General features: G+C 47.1%; 1 protein-coding gene across 2 annotated transcripts in view; it reads right to left on the bottom strand.

The window, feature by feature from the left end:
- Positions 1-629: 629 nt before the first annotated feature.
- LOC135526698 (FH2 domain-containing protein 1-like) overlaps positions 630-15,719 on the bottom strand; it is a 48,296-nt gene continuing 33,206 nt past the window's right edge. For both annotated transcript variants that reach the window (XM_064955274.1, XM_064955273.1), the window contains exons 7-12: positions 13,183-13,253; positions 12,443-12,550; positions 11,189-11,259; positions 4,842-4,959; positions 4,270-4,434; positions 630-3,911 (exon numbers count right to left, since the gene is read on the bottom strand). In XM_064955274.1, coding sequence (XP_064811346.1) covers positions 1,791-3,911; positions 4,270-4,434; positions 4,842-4,959; positions 11,189-11,259; positions 12,443-12,550; positions 13,183-13,253 — 2,654 coding nt within the window. In that variant the 3' untranslated portion in view covers positions 630-1,790. The remainder of the gene's footprint in view (positions 3,912-4,269; positions 4,435-4,841; positions 4,960-11,188; positions 11,260-12,442; positions 12,551-13,182; positions 13,254-15,719) is intronic.

The raw sequence follows: 15,719 nt of genomic DNA on the forward strand, positions 1-15,719 counted from the left end.
CTCATGATGCTGATAACGAGTCAGCAGCTTGGTTAGTAGAGCAGGACAGCTTTGTCTCTGGAGGAGGAAGTAGTCTCATGATGCTGATAGCGAGTCAGCAGCTTGGTTAGTAGAGCAGGACAGCTTTGTCTCTGGAGGAGGAAGTAGTCTCATGATGCTGATAACGAGTCAGCAGCTTGGTTAGTAGAGCAGGACAGCTTTGTCTCTGGAGGAGGAAGTAGTCTCATGATGCTGATAACGAGTCAGCAGCTTGGTTAGTAGAGCAGGACAGCTTTGTCTCTGGAGGAGGAAGTAGTCTCATGATGCTGATAACGAGTCAGCAGCTTGGTGATCAAGACAGGTCTCTAGTCTAAAATACTGTGACCAATGTCAGGCTATTCACTATATAGTTCACATAGGTTTCTGATGAAAAGTAGTGCACTATATAGGGAGCAGGGTGCATCGGGAGGGTCACAGCAGTACGTGACCCTCCAGATGCCTGGGGGAACTCAGACTGTGGAGGAAAGTAACAGCAAGAAAAAAACTAATAAGCAGAGCTGTGCATTGAAGAACACCTGCCTTGGACTTCTCTGTCGTCTCTAAACAGAAAGTCCTTTAGTGACATCATTTCTAAAACAAACAACCCCGAGTCTGATGAGCAACTTTATTTTATATGTTATTTACAAATACACACATTGTTGCCATGGATAACAATTCATGCCGTTCATTTTAAGATCTTTTTTTTATATAAACAGCAGCAGAATATTACATTGAGTATCCTAGCAACATGTCTCCTCTTCACTTGTTAAAGTGCGTCAGAATGAAGAGCACATTCGAGATGAGGATAACCAATAAAGTCGATCAATTACCAATAATCAATTCGATATCATACCGATTGATTGCTGATTGGGCAAATCGATAGCCCAAGGTGAGAAAACAACAGAAGTGAAATGACATCTATTCAATCTGAGTTTGGTCCATGCATCTAATGAAACAGCACAACAGGCGTAGAAATACAGTTCTAAGAATGGCCGCTCAAAACAGAGGGAAGTTATTCCCTACATAGTGCACTCATTTGGACCAGAGCTGTTTGGGGGCCCTGGTCAAAGGTTGTGCACTATATGGGGAATAGGGTGCAATTTGGGATGCAGGTAAAGTTAAATAAAATAACCTTTGAAGACGAACACGCCATTTTCAACATACAACATGCAACCTAAAAAAGACTGGTCGATGAGAGTGATCTGTTGGAAGACCAAGGCACAGAGGAGGCCGCAGTGGCAAATTATTCTAAACTAATTATTTTCCAAGGCACCCATTTCAGTAGCTTGACTAAGTCCAGGTTGGGTGTGAGGTGGTTAGAGTATCTCCTTGAAGTGCCCTGTTGCATGGACAGGACACTAGTGGATGGAGGTAGAGTGTAGAACAGAAGACAATTCTATCTACAGTGACAGTACAGCTACTGTCCATATGCAAAACATAGTAAATGTAGAGTGATGTAGTGGCAGCCATTTTGTTCAAGTTGCAGTTCTTTTTCATCTTCCTGCCAGACAAGAGCGAGTATGGCAGGTACTTCGTACGTCCTTAATTGCACTTTACAATAAGACAGACCCAAGTGAAAACACCCCATCGATTCTGGACAAGCTAAATAGAGTCTGCATGGACCAGTAACTGCCTGCCCCTCCAGAACAGAGAGGTCTGATACAATTCACCAAGTCATTTATTGATACCCGCATACATATACAGTGGACACAAACATAAACACACCGAGGCATGTGGACAGAAGACTGAAAAGGTGGTATGATCTCGCACGATCACTTCCACATGGGCGAGGAGGCAGGACGGGCCATTTTAGGTCCAGGTATCCGTGTTGCTGTGGGGGTTTTGCAGGCAGAGACAGCAGCTCTAGAGGGCTCTGTGCTGGGGCTCGTCTTGGTTGTTTTAGTCCTGGACGCAGCTGTAACAGCTGTACAGATGGTTTTAGCTGTAGCAGAGGAGGGGCTGTGTGTGGAGCGGGGCTGAGAGGAGTGTTGGGTCTCAGAGTTGGAGGTGGGGGCAAGACGTTTGGTGACCCTGAGAGGAGAGCCTCTGACAAAGGCTGGCTGGGTGGTAGCTGTACTACTATTGGTGCTGGTGCTAGAAGTCCTCTCCCTCTCTGGTCCAAGCCCCAGCCCAGCTCTCTCTGATGCCCGGCGGGTCAAGGTGGGTTTCCCTGGGGTCTGCTGCTGGTTCTCACCCCCAGCCTGACTCCTCTCACTCCTGGTGCTACCGCGCCGCTTCACCTCTGTCTGGGTAGTAGTAGGGCGTGTGATGGGGGAGGAGCGTATGGAGGCGCTGGGTATGGACGGGGACGCCAGATGAGTGGAATGTGGTGTAGTCTGTAAATTAGGATTTGGAACGGGGCCGGTGGGTGTCTGTGTCTCTGGTTTGGTAATAAAACGCACCCTATGGATAGCAGTATTGTTCGGTAGACCGGAACGGGGTACCAAGCCCCGCTTAGCCCCACCTCGGACAACAGGAGACTTCCCCCCGCCCCGAGAGTACTCTTTCCCCATTGGAGACCCAGAACCAGCCCCTGGAGTCTCCGCCTGCTTCGCTTTCCTCCACTTGGAGCAGAGGCTGGGTGGGGCTCTGGAGAGTGTTGTGGTAGGGGTGGGAGGAGGGGATAGGTTGTCGTAGGAACGCAGACCTCGGACCAGGGTGTGGCACTCAAGGGTTTCGCCCACACATGGGTATGACCGGTCCCTCTCCCTGTCAGGGCTGGAGACCTCTGGGCATTCCTGTGCCCGCTGTGGGCTCAGTTCTTGAAGGCTCGGAGGCAGCCAGCTCTGTTCCACAGATTCGGTTTCCCTCTGCTGGGTTGGTCCGCCCTCAGGTGAAAGCCTCAGCTCCAAGGCACCACCACGTCCTGGTGTGGTCTCATTGGCTCCCTTAGCCTCCTGGGATTGTGATTGGACACCGTCTGGGGTGGCGGTGGCCATGGATGTTTCTGATTGGCTCTCGAAGGGCTGCTGAGTCACCTGAGTAACCGTTGACCCTGTTAGCTGAGCGAGGTCAGGATCCTGATGCGCTGCGTCTCTGACTGAGGTGTCTGTGTGTTTCGCCGGAGAAACAGGGGTAGGGTCAGTCCCCTCTAGGTCATACCTGTGTCTAAGACCAATGGTATTTCTTCTCACACTGGGAATGGCAGTAGTGGTAGTGGAGGAGTGTCTATAAGGACTGGCCATAGACTTAGTGGTCAGTACACACTGGTCAGGGACGGCATCAACTGTCCGTTCATCGTGAGTTTGAGTCACTCGAGCCGTTGGTGCATGTCGGCTATCAATGACGTTTTTAAATATTCCATGTTGGGTTTCGGTGACATAGGCAATAGTGTCCTGCCTGTTTTGTGGGAATTTGAATCTATGTCCACACTGGGTTTGAATGATGTTAGAAGTCAGTTCATGTTGCGGTTCTGAGACTTGAGTCTGAGTTGTCCCTTCATGATTTGGTCCCTTAGTCTCCAGGACTGGTTGGTGCTGACGGACCAGAGGCTCTGTCTTGGTCTCGGTCCCCAGGGATGGTCTCTCCTGGTTGGGGTAGGTGGGGCAGGGTAGCCCTGGAGAGGTCTGGAAGTTGGAGGAGCTACGGTGGAGTTGGGGGGATGTGTTTCTAACCAAACCCGGGGATGTCTGAATAGGAACGGAGGCGTAGTTCTGGAGGTGGTGGGAGTGCCTGCGGTTCTCCTGGGTTCTAAGGCTGCGTCGGCTCCAGGTGTGGCTCAGGTTCTCAAGGGTTTTCTCTAGGTCATTCTGGTTCTCCTGGGTTCCCGGTGGGGACACCCGACCCGTAGCCACAGCCAGGTCCAGCCCTGTACACACGGCCACGGAGCGACGCTTCTCCACCATCTCACGCTCCATCCGTTTCTGCTCCTTCTGTTCCCGCTCAGTGTTTTCCTGAGAGGGAACAGGACGAGTTCAATGAGTTTCAGGTAAAAGAAGAAACATCAAGTATACATTTATCAGCACAGCATCTACGCCTCTATCTTCTGTCTACATCTACGGTATCCATCCCACTCATCCATCCCACTACCTCATATTGCTGTCATGAGGAGGGTCGTCAATATCTTCCCAAGTTGCAAAGTCGAAAGCCCAACCTAGTTCTACAAATTATATTCTTAAAATCCTATTTTAAAATCCAACCCTAACCTTGAATTACAACCAAAAGGCATTTGTTTTAGTTTTCATACATTTTTACAATATGTACGTAGTGGGAACCCATGCAGGCAGCTTGATGTAAAGCAGTCGGTCTCACCTGTACGGCTCTTTGGAAGCGAAGGCAGAAGGAGTGGAAGACCCTGCAGGCTTCCTCCAGTTTAAAAGTGCTGTCATCCTCACAGAAGAACTGGACCAGAGCCTGACTGGACATCCTCATCCCCTCCACTTCATCCTCTGCTTCCTTCAGACGCTCCTCTGCCACCTAGAGAGAGAGATGGAGAGAGGAGAGAAGAGAGAGAAAGGAAAGGAAAGAGAGAGTGCAAGTGCGAGCGAGCGCGAGAGACATGGAAGAGATGGAGAGAGCACGCGCGAGAGAGAGAGAGAGAGAGAGAGAGCGCGCACGAGAGAGAGAGAGAAAGAGAGAGATAGTAAGATTAGACTGACTGTTGTGTATTTTGACCAAGGAGGACGAATATGAGGGAAAGAGACTCAGAGTTTACCAAAGCCATGTGAGTTTCAGTTTTGTTCTTTGTGAGTCCATAAATTCTCACTTCACTAGACACCATAGATGTGCTGTAGATCTAGAATTATATATTTTCTAGGTCCGTGCGAGTTCTAGATCAGTGTGTGTTCTAAATCCATGTTCTACAATCTCGTTCAGGTCCGTACCTCCAGGAAAGGCTGTGTGAGCTGCTGGATCTCTGCCTCCGTCTGGACACTGATCCTGAGGGAAGCCACACGCCTGTGGAGCCTGGAGAGATCCTCTACTACCGACTCCTCACACAACCTATAGGAAGACAGAGACGAGAGAGATGCATCACTTTACATGACTTTAAAGGTGGGCAATATGAGATAGATGCAGAAAGTAAACAGCATAGTGGGTCCATTACCGTAACAACGAAGAGTGTGAACAGCATGAAGCAAACCCGTACGTACACATGCACAGATACTGTGTGTTGCATCTCGCTCATCTCAATATCTCCGGTGCTGCTCGCGGCAACGTCATTTTGCAGAGTCTACCTTCATAGATGATAGTAAAGTGATCGTTGTGAGTTTCTGTGACCAAAAGTTGGCCAAAATATATGGCTCTGGATAAAACCATGGGTTTTTAAACCACAACCCAACCTGTTGCTGCGATCCGTGAGAGACTAGCGTACGGCAAATCAAACCATATGGGAATCTTTGTTGTAGAAGATGCTGTTAATTAAGATTATAACTCAAATCTGTTCCCAAGCTGTGACCTACATCATGCTGTTATTTTCCTCTAACAGATAATGTAATACATCCACGATTTCCCCTTTGGCTCTGCCCCAGCAGGCTGTCTCAGAAGCTTTTATTTTCCTTTAACGAGTCCGTCGTGAAGGACATACTGCTTTCCCGGGAACAGGCCCAAATCCCCATCCTGAAGAGAAGACGGAGAAAAAGAGGACGGAGTTCGGGCTGCCTTCTGAGAATTAGTTGGCGATCAAATAAACCCCCACTGCCTTCCGTTCTACTAGCTAACCTGTAATCATTGGAAAATAAAATCGACGACCTACGAGGAAGATTATTCTACCAACAGGCCATTAAAAACAAAAATCTGATGCTTCACGGAGTCGTGGCTGAACGATGACATTATCAACATACAGCTGGCTGGTTATACACTGTATCGGCAGGATAGAACAGCAGCCTCTGGTAAGACAAGGGGGCAGACTATTTATACTTGTAAACAACAGCTGGTGCAAAATATCTAAGGAAGTCTCAAGGTTTTGAGTATCTCATGATAAGCTTGAAGACCACACTATCTACCTAGAGAGTTTTCATCTGTATTTTTCGTAGCTGTCTACAGACCACCACAGACCGATGCTGGCAGTAAAGCCGCACTGAATGAGCTGTATTCCACCATAAGCAAACAGGAAAACACTCATCCAGAGATGCTCCTAGTGGCCGGGGATTTTAATGCAGGGAAACAAATCCGTTTTGCCACATTTCTATCAGCATGTTGAATGTGCAACCAGAGCGAGAAAAAAAAACTCTAGACCACCCTTACCCCATACACAGAGATGCGTACAAAGATCTCCCTCACCCTTTGGCATATCTGATCATAATTCTATCCTCCTGGTTCCTGCTTACAAGCAGAAATTAAAGCAGGAAGCACCAGGGACTCTGTCAATAAAAAAGTGGTCAGATGAAGCAGATGCTAAGCTACAGGACTGTTTTTCTAGCACAGACTAGAATATGTTCCGGGAATCTACCGATGGCATTGAGGAATACACCACATCAGTCATTGGCTTAATAAGTGCACAGTGACCGTACGTACATACCCCAACTAGAAGCCATGGATTACAGGCAATATCCGCATCGAGCTAAAGGCTAGAGCTGCTGCTTTCAAGGAGTGGGACTCTAACCTGGAAGCTTATATGAAATACCGCTATGCCCTCCGACAAACCATCAAACAGGCAAAGCATCAATACAGGACTAAGACTGAATCGTATTACACTGGCTCTGACGCTCGTCAGATGTGGCAGGGCTTACAAACCATTACAGACTACAAAGGGAAGCACCGCCGAGAGCTGCCCAGTTACACAAGCCTACCAGACGAGCTAATCTACTTCTGTGCTCATTTCGAGGCAAATAACACTGAAACATGCATGAGAGCACCAGCTGTTCTGGACAACTATGTGATCACCGCTGTCAACATTCACAAGGCCGCAGGGCCAGAAGGATTACCAGGACGTGTACTGCGAGCATGCGCTGACCAACTGGCAGGTGTCTTCACTGAAATGTTCAACCTCTCCCTGTCTGAGTCTGTAATACCAACATGTTTTAAGCAGACCACCATAGTGCCTGTGCCCACGAACACTAAGGTAACCTGCCTAAATTACTACCGACACATAGCACTCACATCTGTAGCCATGAAATACTTTAAAATGCTGGTCATGGCTCACAACACCATTATCCCAGAAACCCTAGACCCACTCCAATTTGCATACCGCCCTAACAGATCCACAGATGATGCAATCTCTATTGCACTCCACACAGGTTTGTAGGCCTTCCTGCTCGTATGCTTGGGGTCATTGTCCATTTGGAAGACCCATTTGCGACCAAGCTTTTACTTCCTGACTGTTGTCTTGAGATGTTGCTTCAATATAACCACATCATTTTCCTGCCTCATGAAGCTATCAATTTTGTGAAGTGCACCAGTCCCTCCTGCAGCAAAGCACCCCCACAACATGATGCTGCCACCCCCGTGCTTCACAGTTGGCATGGTGTTCTTCGGCTTGCAAGCCTCCCCCTTTTTCCTCCAAACTAAACGATGGTCATTATGGCCAAACAGTTCTATTTTTGTTTCATCAAACCAGAGGACATTTCTCCCAAAAGTACGATCTTTGTTTAAATTACATACTTTTCTGGAATTTTCCAAGCTGTTTAAAGGCACAGTCAACTTACTGTATGTAAACTTCTGACCCACTGGAATTGTGATACAGTGAATTAGAAGTGAAATAATCTGTCTGTAAACAAATGTTGGAAAAATTACTTGTGTCATGCACAAAGTAAAATGTCCTAATCGACTTAGCAAAACTATAGTTTGTTAACAAGAAATGTGTAGAGTGGTTGAAAAACCATTTTTAATAACTCCAACCTAAGTGTATGTAAACTTCCGACTTCAACTGTACCTTGTGTCAACTGAAGCTTATCCTCAATACTGACAAAACTAAACTAATGGTGCTTTCTAAAGCAAGAAATAGACATCTCAACCTTTCCCCTAATACTACCTGCCAGGGCAATGAGATTGAGACGGACCAGGTTGTAACCTCATAAATACCTTGGAATTTTTATTGATGACGGCCTCATTTAAATTGCATATTCAACAATTACAAAAAAAATTGAAGCTGAAGTTGGGATTTTATTTCAGGAATAAGGCCTGTTTTTCTTTTGAAGCCAGAAGGAGGCGAGTACCCGCTACATTTATGCCTTTAATGGGATATTTTATATATGAACGCTTCCGCTCAGTGTTTGAGATCAATTGACACCCTTTACCATGGCACTTTGAGATTTATTTTAAACTGCAAAACCCTTATGCACCACTGCACTTTATGAACAAGGGTTGGCTGGCCTTCTCTAGTCAATCGTAGGATCAGTCACTTTTATTTACAAAGCCATTTTGGGTTTACTACCATATTATTTGGGCATTTTTATTGCAATTCGTTCGCAGGACATTATCCTGCTTACTGTTCCAAATGTCCGAACTGAATTTGGTAAAAGGGCTTTTATGTACACTGCGCCGTCAGCTTGGAACGCCTTACAAAAAAACGTTTAAACTGGAAGAACCTGTCCCGATTGGTGTTTTTAAATCATTGATGAAGGATTTTTTTCTTTCTTTCTGTTTTATGATTTTGTTATACTCTTGTGAATTCTATGTTTTTTTACTAGATTACCTGTAGTTTTTCATGTTGTCTGTCTGTAATTGTGTAATGACTTGGTGCTGCCTATCTTGGCCAGGAAGGTCTTGAGAAATAGATTTTAAATCTCAAATGAGCCCTTCCTGGTTAAATAAAGGTTAAATAAAATAAAAACTAAAAACATTTTACCTCAATTATCTTGACAAACTGGTGCCCCCCCCCCCCATATTGACTCTGTACCGGTACCCCTGTATATGGCCTTGCTATTGTTATTTTACTGCTGCTCTTAAATGACTTATTCCTTACATTTCTTATTCTTATTCACATTTTTTTAAGCTGCATTGTTGGTTAGGAGCATGTAAGTAAGCATTTCACTTAATTGTATTCAGTGACTAATAACATTTGATTTAATTGGCTGAGAGAAATTGATTATAAAAAGATTGTGGGGCTGTTTTGTTAGACTTCAGTGTGGCCTTTGACATTGTCGATCATAGTCTGCAGCTGGCAAAACTTGTGTTATGGCTTTACACCCCCTGCTATATTGTGGATAAAGAGTTACCCGTCTAACAGAACACAGGTGTTCTTTAATGAAAAGAATCAGGAATTCCCCAAGGCAGCTGTCTAGGCCCATTACATTTTTCAATATTTACTAATGAATTGTCACTGGCTTTGAGTAAAGTGTATCTATGTATGCGGGTGACTCAACACTATACATGTCAGCTACTACAGTGACTGAAACGACTGCAACACTCAACAAAGAGTTGCAGTTAGTTTCATAGTGGGTGGCAAGGAACAAGTTAGTCCTAAATATTTCTAAAACTAAAAGCATTGTATTTGGGACAAATCATTCACTAAACCCTAAACCTCAACTACGTCTCGTAATGACTAATGTGGAAATTGAGCAAGTTGAGGTGATGAAACTGCTTGGAGTTAACCTGGATTGTAAACTGTCATAGTCAAAACATATTAATACAACAGTAGCTAAGATGGGGAGAAGTCTGTCCATGGTAAAGCGTTGCTCTACCTTCTTGACAGCACTGTCAACAAAGTAGGTCCTAAAGGCCCTTATTTTGTCGCACTTAGACTACTGTTCAGTCGTGTGGTCAGGTGCCACAAAAAAAGGACTTCGGAAAATTGCAATTGGTTCAGAACAGGACAGCAAGGCTGGCCCTTGGATGTACACAGAGCTAATATTAATAATATGCATGTCAATCTCTTCTGGCTCAAAGTGGAGGAGAGATTGACTTCATCACTACTTGTATTTATGAGAGGTATTGACATGTTGAATGCACCGAGCTGTCTGTCTGAACTATAGGCACACAGCTCGGACACCCATGCATACCCCACAAGACATGCCACAAGAGGTCTCTTCACAGTCCCCAAGTCCAGAACAGACTATAGAGGGCGCACAGTACTACATAGAGCCATGACTACATGGAACTCTATTCCACATCAAGTGACTCATGCAAGCAGTAAAAAACAGATGAAAACAAAACACCTTATGGAACAGCGGGGACTGTGAAGCAATATGAACATAGGCACAGACACATGCATACAAACACACAATAACATACACACTATACACACACACAATAACATACGCACTATACACACACGTACACATGGATTTAGTACTGTAGATATGTGGTAGTAGAGTAGGGGCCTGAGGGCACACAGTCTGAATGTATTGTACTCTTTTTAAAATGGTATTAACTGCCTTAATTTTGCTGGAGCCCAGGTAGCAGCTAATGGGGATCCTTAATAAATACAGACACCGATACCCACAGAGTAACTGACAGTAAGAGTGTTTCCCAAATGGCACCCTATTCCCTATATAGTGCACTATATCTAGAGCTCTGGTCAAAAGTAGTGCACTATATAGAGAATAGGGTGCCACTTGTGGACTCAATCTAAGGGTCCTACATAGCTAGCCAAACCCAACAGAGCCATGATATTGAAACAGACATGTTGCTCATGACAAGGGGATAGCTATATCACTAACAGCTGGACAGTACCGTAACACAATTACAGTCCAGTTGGAGGTGTGTGTGTGTGTGTGTGTGTGTGTGTGTGTGTGTGTGTGTGTGTGTGTGTGTGTGTGTGTGTGTGTGTGTGTGTGTGTGTGTGTGTGTGTGTGTGTGTGTGTGTGTGTGTGTGTGTGTGCGTGTGCGTGCGTGCGTGTGCGTGCGTATAGCCTGCGGATCTCATATGCTCCCCAGAAGCAGCCAAAACACCACGGGCCACTTCAGATTGCTTCCTTCCTTCTTTCCTCCGTTTAATTCATTCATTAATTACAGATCTACTGGATTGGTTAAAAGCAATGAAGTGAAAATCGTACTTTATATGCAGATCAAGCAAATATCTGTTTTTGCCACGAGGTAGATTTTCAAACTATTAGAACTGGGGCGCGTTCAACGGAGCAATGTTTTGGAACATTCAGATAGAAATATGTAATATAGAAGAAACCTGCCTCTCTGACATGTAGAACAAGGAATCATGTTGGCTCTATTTGTGGCATTTCTATTTGCAAAGTTTGACAGCGTTTGGCAACTGAACGTTGCCCAGTCCCCTATGAGGAAGGAAGGGGAGCATTTCTAATCTTGGGAGGGATCTGTATTATTGGCTCTTACTGACCTGGAGGCGGGGCCGACGTGTCCTAGTTGGCCGGGAAACGACAGTAAACTCTGGTCCTTTTTCACTGCTTCCTGTGGAGGCGGACACAGAGCTGATCCAGCTATTGTTTCACACAGTGAGCCCTCATAATTCTGGATGAATCATTGCATTGTGTCACGATTCAGTGTGTTGATGTGGTTATTGTGAATTCATGGTTGGTCAAATACAACAAATAGTTTGAAAGAGATTTTGAAGACCTGTTTTATCTGTGCCAGTTGAACAATTTAGTTAAATAAGAAAAAGTATCTAGTTATTCCAAAGGAAACTAAATGAGCAGTCTGTCAGATGGTTGTTAGTCTTCAATAAAAGAGAAGTCTGGGATGAATTTTGTTGTCTTTGAACTAGATCTAGAGAGAGTTCATTTAGATGTGTGGCATATTACAGCTATAAGTAGGTCTTGACTGAAAGATAAACTAAAGTCAAGCACTTCAAGGGTTACTGAACGTCAAGCACTTCAAGGGTCACTGAAAGTCAAGCACTTCAAGGGTCACTGAAAGTCAAGCACTTCAAGGGTTACTGAAAGTCAAGCACTTCAAGGGTCACTGAAAGTCAAGCACTTCAAGGGTCACTGAAAGTCAAGCACTTCAAGGGTGTACAAAACATTATGATCAGCTGCTCTTTCCATGACAGACTGACCAGGTGAAAGCTATGATCTCTTAATGATGTTGCTTGTTAAATCCACTTCAAATCAGTGTAGATGAAGGGGAAGACAGGTTAAAAAGTAACTTTTAAACCTTGAGACAATTGATACATGGATTGTGTATGTTTGCCATTCAGAGGGTGAACGGGCAAGACAAAATCTTTAAGTGCCTTTGAACGGGGTCTGGTAGTAGGTGCCAGGCGCACCGATGTGTATCATGAACTGCAATGCTGCTGGGTTTTTCACGCTCAACAGTTTCCCGTGTGTATCAAGAATGGTTCACCACCGAAAGGACATCCAGCCAACTTAACACAACTGTGGGAAGCATTGGAGTCAACATGGGCCAGCATCCCTGTGGAACGCTTTCAACACCATGTGGAGTCCATGCCCCGACAAATTGAGGCTGTTCTGAGGGCAAAAAAGGTTGGGTGCAACTAATATTAGGAAGGTGTATATTTGACCACGTCAGGGCGAGGGGTGCTGAAGTACAGTAGGATCAGTTTTGCACTTTAGATGATAGAGAATACAGCTACAGTATATGGGTAATAGATACCTGATCCTAGATCAGATCTTACCATGGCCACAAAGTGCAGGAGGTTCATGCCTGGTTTGTTGGCTTTAGTGTCGGCCAGCTTGAGCAGGGAAGGGATTCGGAACCCTGCTGCGTTGCCTGCGTACCCACCCTGAGGTCAAATGCAGTAGGTCAGTGAAAAGAGGTCACACACAAACCTGACATCTTAAACAAACACATTACAAAACCCAGATGCCGTCAGAGTGATGCTCTGGAACACACCCCAGTCCAACACCCCAGTCCAACACCCCAGTCCAACACCCCAGTCCATCACCCCAGTCCACACCCCAGTCCATCACCCCAGTCCATCACCCCAGTCCACACCCCAGTCCACATCCCAGTCCAACACCCCAGCCCATCACCCCAGTCCACACCCCAGTCCACACCCCAGTCCACACCCCAGTCCACATCCCAGTCCAACACCCCAGTCCACACCCAGTCCACACCCCAGTCCACACCCCAGTCCATCACCCCAGTCCAACACCCCAGTCCAACACCCCAGTCCAACACCCCAGTCCAACACCCCAGTCCATCACCCCAGTCCATCACCCCAGACAACACCCCAGACAACACCCCAGTCCAACACCCCAGTCCAACACCCCAGTCCAACACCCCAGTCCATCACCCCAGTCCACACCCCAGTCCACACCCCAGTCCAACACCAGCAGCATTGTGCACACAGATAAAGAACGGCTCTCTCTTTCATCTGAAAGGTAAAAGAAGAAAGAAAACATGAATACTCACAGCATTCATGTAGTTTCCTGCCTTCAGAACCAGACGGAGGATGGAGTGCAGCTCAGGACAGCTCAACAGCTCTGAGAGAGAGAGAGAGAGAGAGAAAGAGAGAGAGAGAGAGAGAGAGAGAGAGAGAGAGAGAAAGATTGAGAGACCGAGAGAGAAAGATTGAGAGACCGAGAGAGAAAGATTGAGAGTCCGAGAGAGAAAGATCGAGAGAGAGAGAGAGAGAGAGAGAGAGAGAGAGAAAGATTGAGAGACCGAGAGAGAAAGATTGAGAGGCCGAGAGAGAAAGATTGAGAGACCGAGTGAGAAAGATTGAGAGACCGAGTGAGAAAGATCGAGAGACCGAGAGAGAGAGAGAGAGAAAGATCGAGAGACCGAGAGAGAGAGAGAGAGAGAGAGAGAGTACCCTGTTAACTATGTGTCTATCTATCCCTGTTCTCTCCTCTCTGCACAGACCATACAAACGCTCCACACCGCGTGGTCGCGGCCACCCTAATCTGGTGGTCCCAGCGCGCACGACCCACGTGGAGTTCCTGGTCTCCGGTAGCCTCTGGAACTGCCGATCTGCGGCCAACAAGGCAGAGTTCATCTCAGCCTATGCCTCCCTCCAGTCCCTCGACTTCCTGGCACTGACGGAAACATGGATCACCACAGATAACACTGCTACTCCTACTGCTCTCTCTTCGTCCGCCCACGTGTTCTCGCACACCCCGAGAGCTTCTGGTCAGCGGGGTGGTGGCACCGGGATCCTCATCTCTCCCAAGTGGTCATTCTCTCTCTCTCCCCTTACCCATCTATCTATCGCCTCCTTTGAATTCCAGCCCTTTCAAGCTTAACATTCTTATCATTTATCGCCCTCCAGGTTCCCTCGGAGAGTTCATCAATGAGCTTGATGCCTTGATAAGCTCCTTTCCTGAGGACGGCTCACCTCTCACAGTCCTGGGCGACTTTAACCTCCCCACGTCTACCTTTGACTCATTCCTCTCTGCCTCCTTCTTTCCACTCCTCTCCTCTTTTGACCTCACCCTCTCACCTTCCCCCCCTACTCACAAGGCAGGCAATACGCTCGACCTCATCTTTACTAGATGCTGTTCTTCCACTAACCTCACTGCAACTCCCCTCCAAGTCTCCGACCACTACCTTGTATCCTTTTCCCTCTCGCTCTCATCCAACACTTCCCACACTGCCCCTACTCGGATGGTATCGCGCCGTCCCAACCTTCGCTCTCTCTCCCCCGCTACTCTTTCCTCTTCCATCCTTTCATCTCTTCCCTCTGCTCATACCTTCTCCAACCTTTCTCCTGACTCTGCCTCCTCAACCCTCCTCTCTTCCCTTTCTGCATCCTTTGACTCTCTATGTCCCCTATCCTCCAGGCCGGCTCGGTCCTCCCCTCCCGCTCCGTGGCTCGATGACTCATTGCGAGCTCACAGAACAGAGCTCCGGGCAGCCGAGCGGAAATGGAGGAAAACTCGCCTCCCTGCGGACCTGGCATCCTTTCACTCCCTCCTCTCTACATTTTCCTCCTCTGTCTCTGCTGCTAAAGCCACTTTCTACCACTCTAAATTCCAAGCATCTGCCTCTAACCCTAGGAAGCTCTTTGCCACCTTCTCCTCCCTCCTGAATCCTCCTCCCCCCCCCCCTCCTCCCTCTCTGCAGATGACTTCGTCAACCATTTTGAAAAGAAGGTCGACGACATCCGATCCTCGTTTGCTAAGTCAAACGACACCGCTGGTTCTGCTCACACTGCCCTACCCTGTGCTCTGACCTCTTTCTCCCCTCTCTCTCCAGATGAAATCTCGCTTCTTGTGACGGCCAGCCGCCCAACAACCTGCCCGCTCGACCCTATCCCCTCCTCTCTCCTCCAGACCATTTCCGGGGACCTTCTCCCTTACCTCACCTCGCTCATCAACTCATCCCTGACCGCTGGCTACGTCCCTTCCGTCTTCAAGAGAGCGAGAGTTGCACCCCTTCTGAAGAAACCTACACTCGATCCCTCCGATGTCAACAACTACAGACCAGTATCCCTTCTTTCTTTTCTCTCCAAAACTCTTGAACGTGCCGTCCTTGGCCAGCTCTCCCGCTATCTCTCTCAGAATGACCTTCTTGATCCAAATCAGTCAGGTTTCAAGACTAGTCATTCAACTGAGACTGCTCTTCTCTGCATCACGGAGGCGCTCCGCACTGCTAAAGCTAACTCTCTCTCCTCTGCTCTCATCCTTCTAGACCTATCGGCTGCCTTCGATACTGTGAACCATCAGATCCTCCTCTCCACCCTCTCCGAGTTGGGCATCTCCGGCGCGGCCCACGCTTGGATTGCGTCCTACCTGACAGGTCGCTCCTACCAGGTGGCGTGGCGAGAATCTGTCTCCTCGCCACGCGCTCTCACCACTGGTGTCCCCCAGGGCTCTGTTCTAGGCCCTCTCCTATTCTCGCTATACACCAAGTCACTTGGCTCTGTCATAACCTCACATGGTCTCTCCTATCATTGCTATGCAGACGACACACAATTAATCTTCTCCTTTCCCCCTTCTGATGACCAG

The sequence above is a fragment of the Oncorhynchus masou genome, chromosome 32 (genome assembly GCF_036934945.1).
Source record: "Oncorhynchus masou masou isolate Uvic2021 chromosome 32, UVic_Omas_1.1, whole genome shotgun sequence".
Taxonomy (NCBI): Eukaryota; Metazoa; Chordata; class Actinopteri; order Salmoniformes; family Salmonidae; genus Oncorhynchus; species Oncorhynchus masou.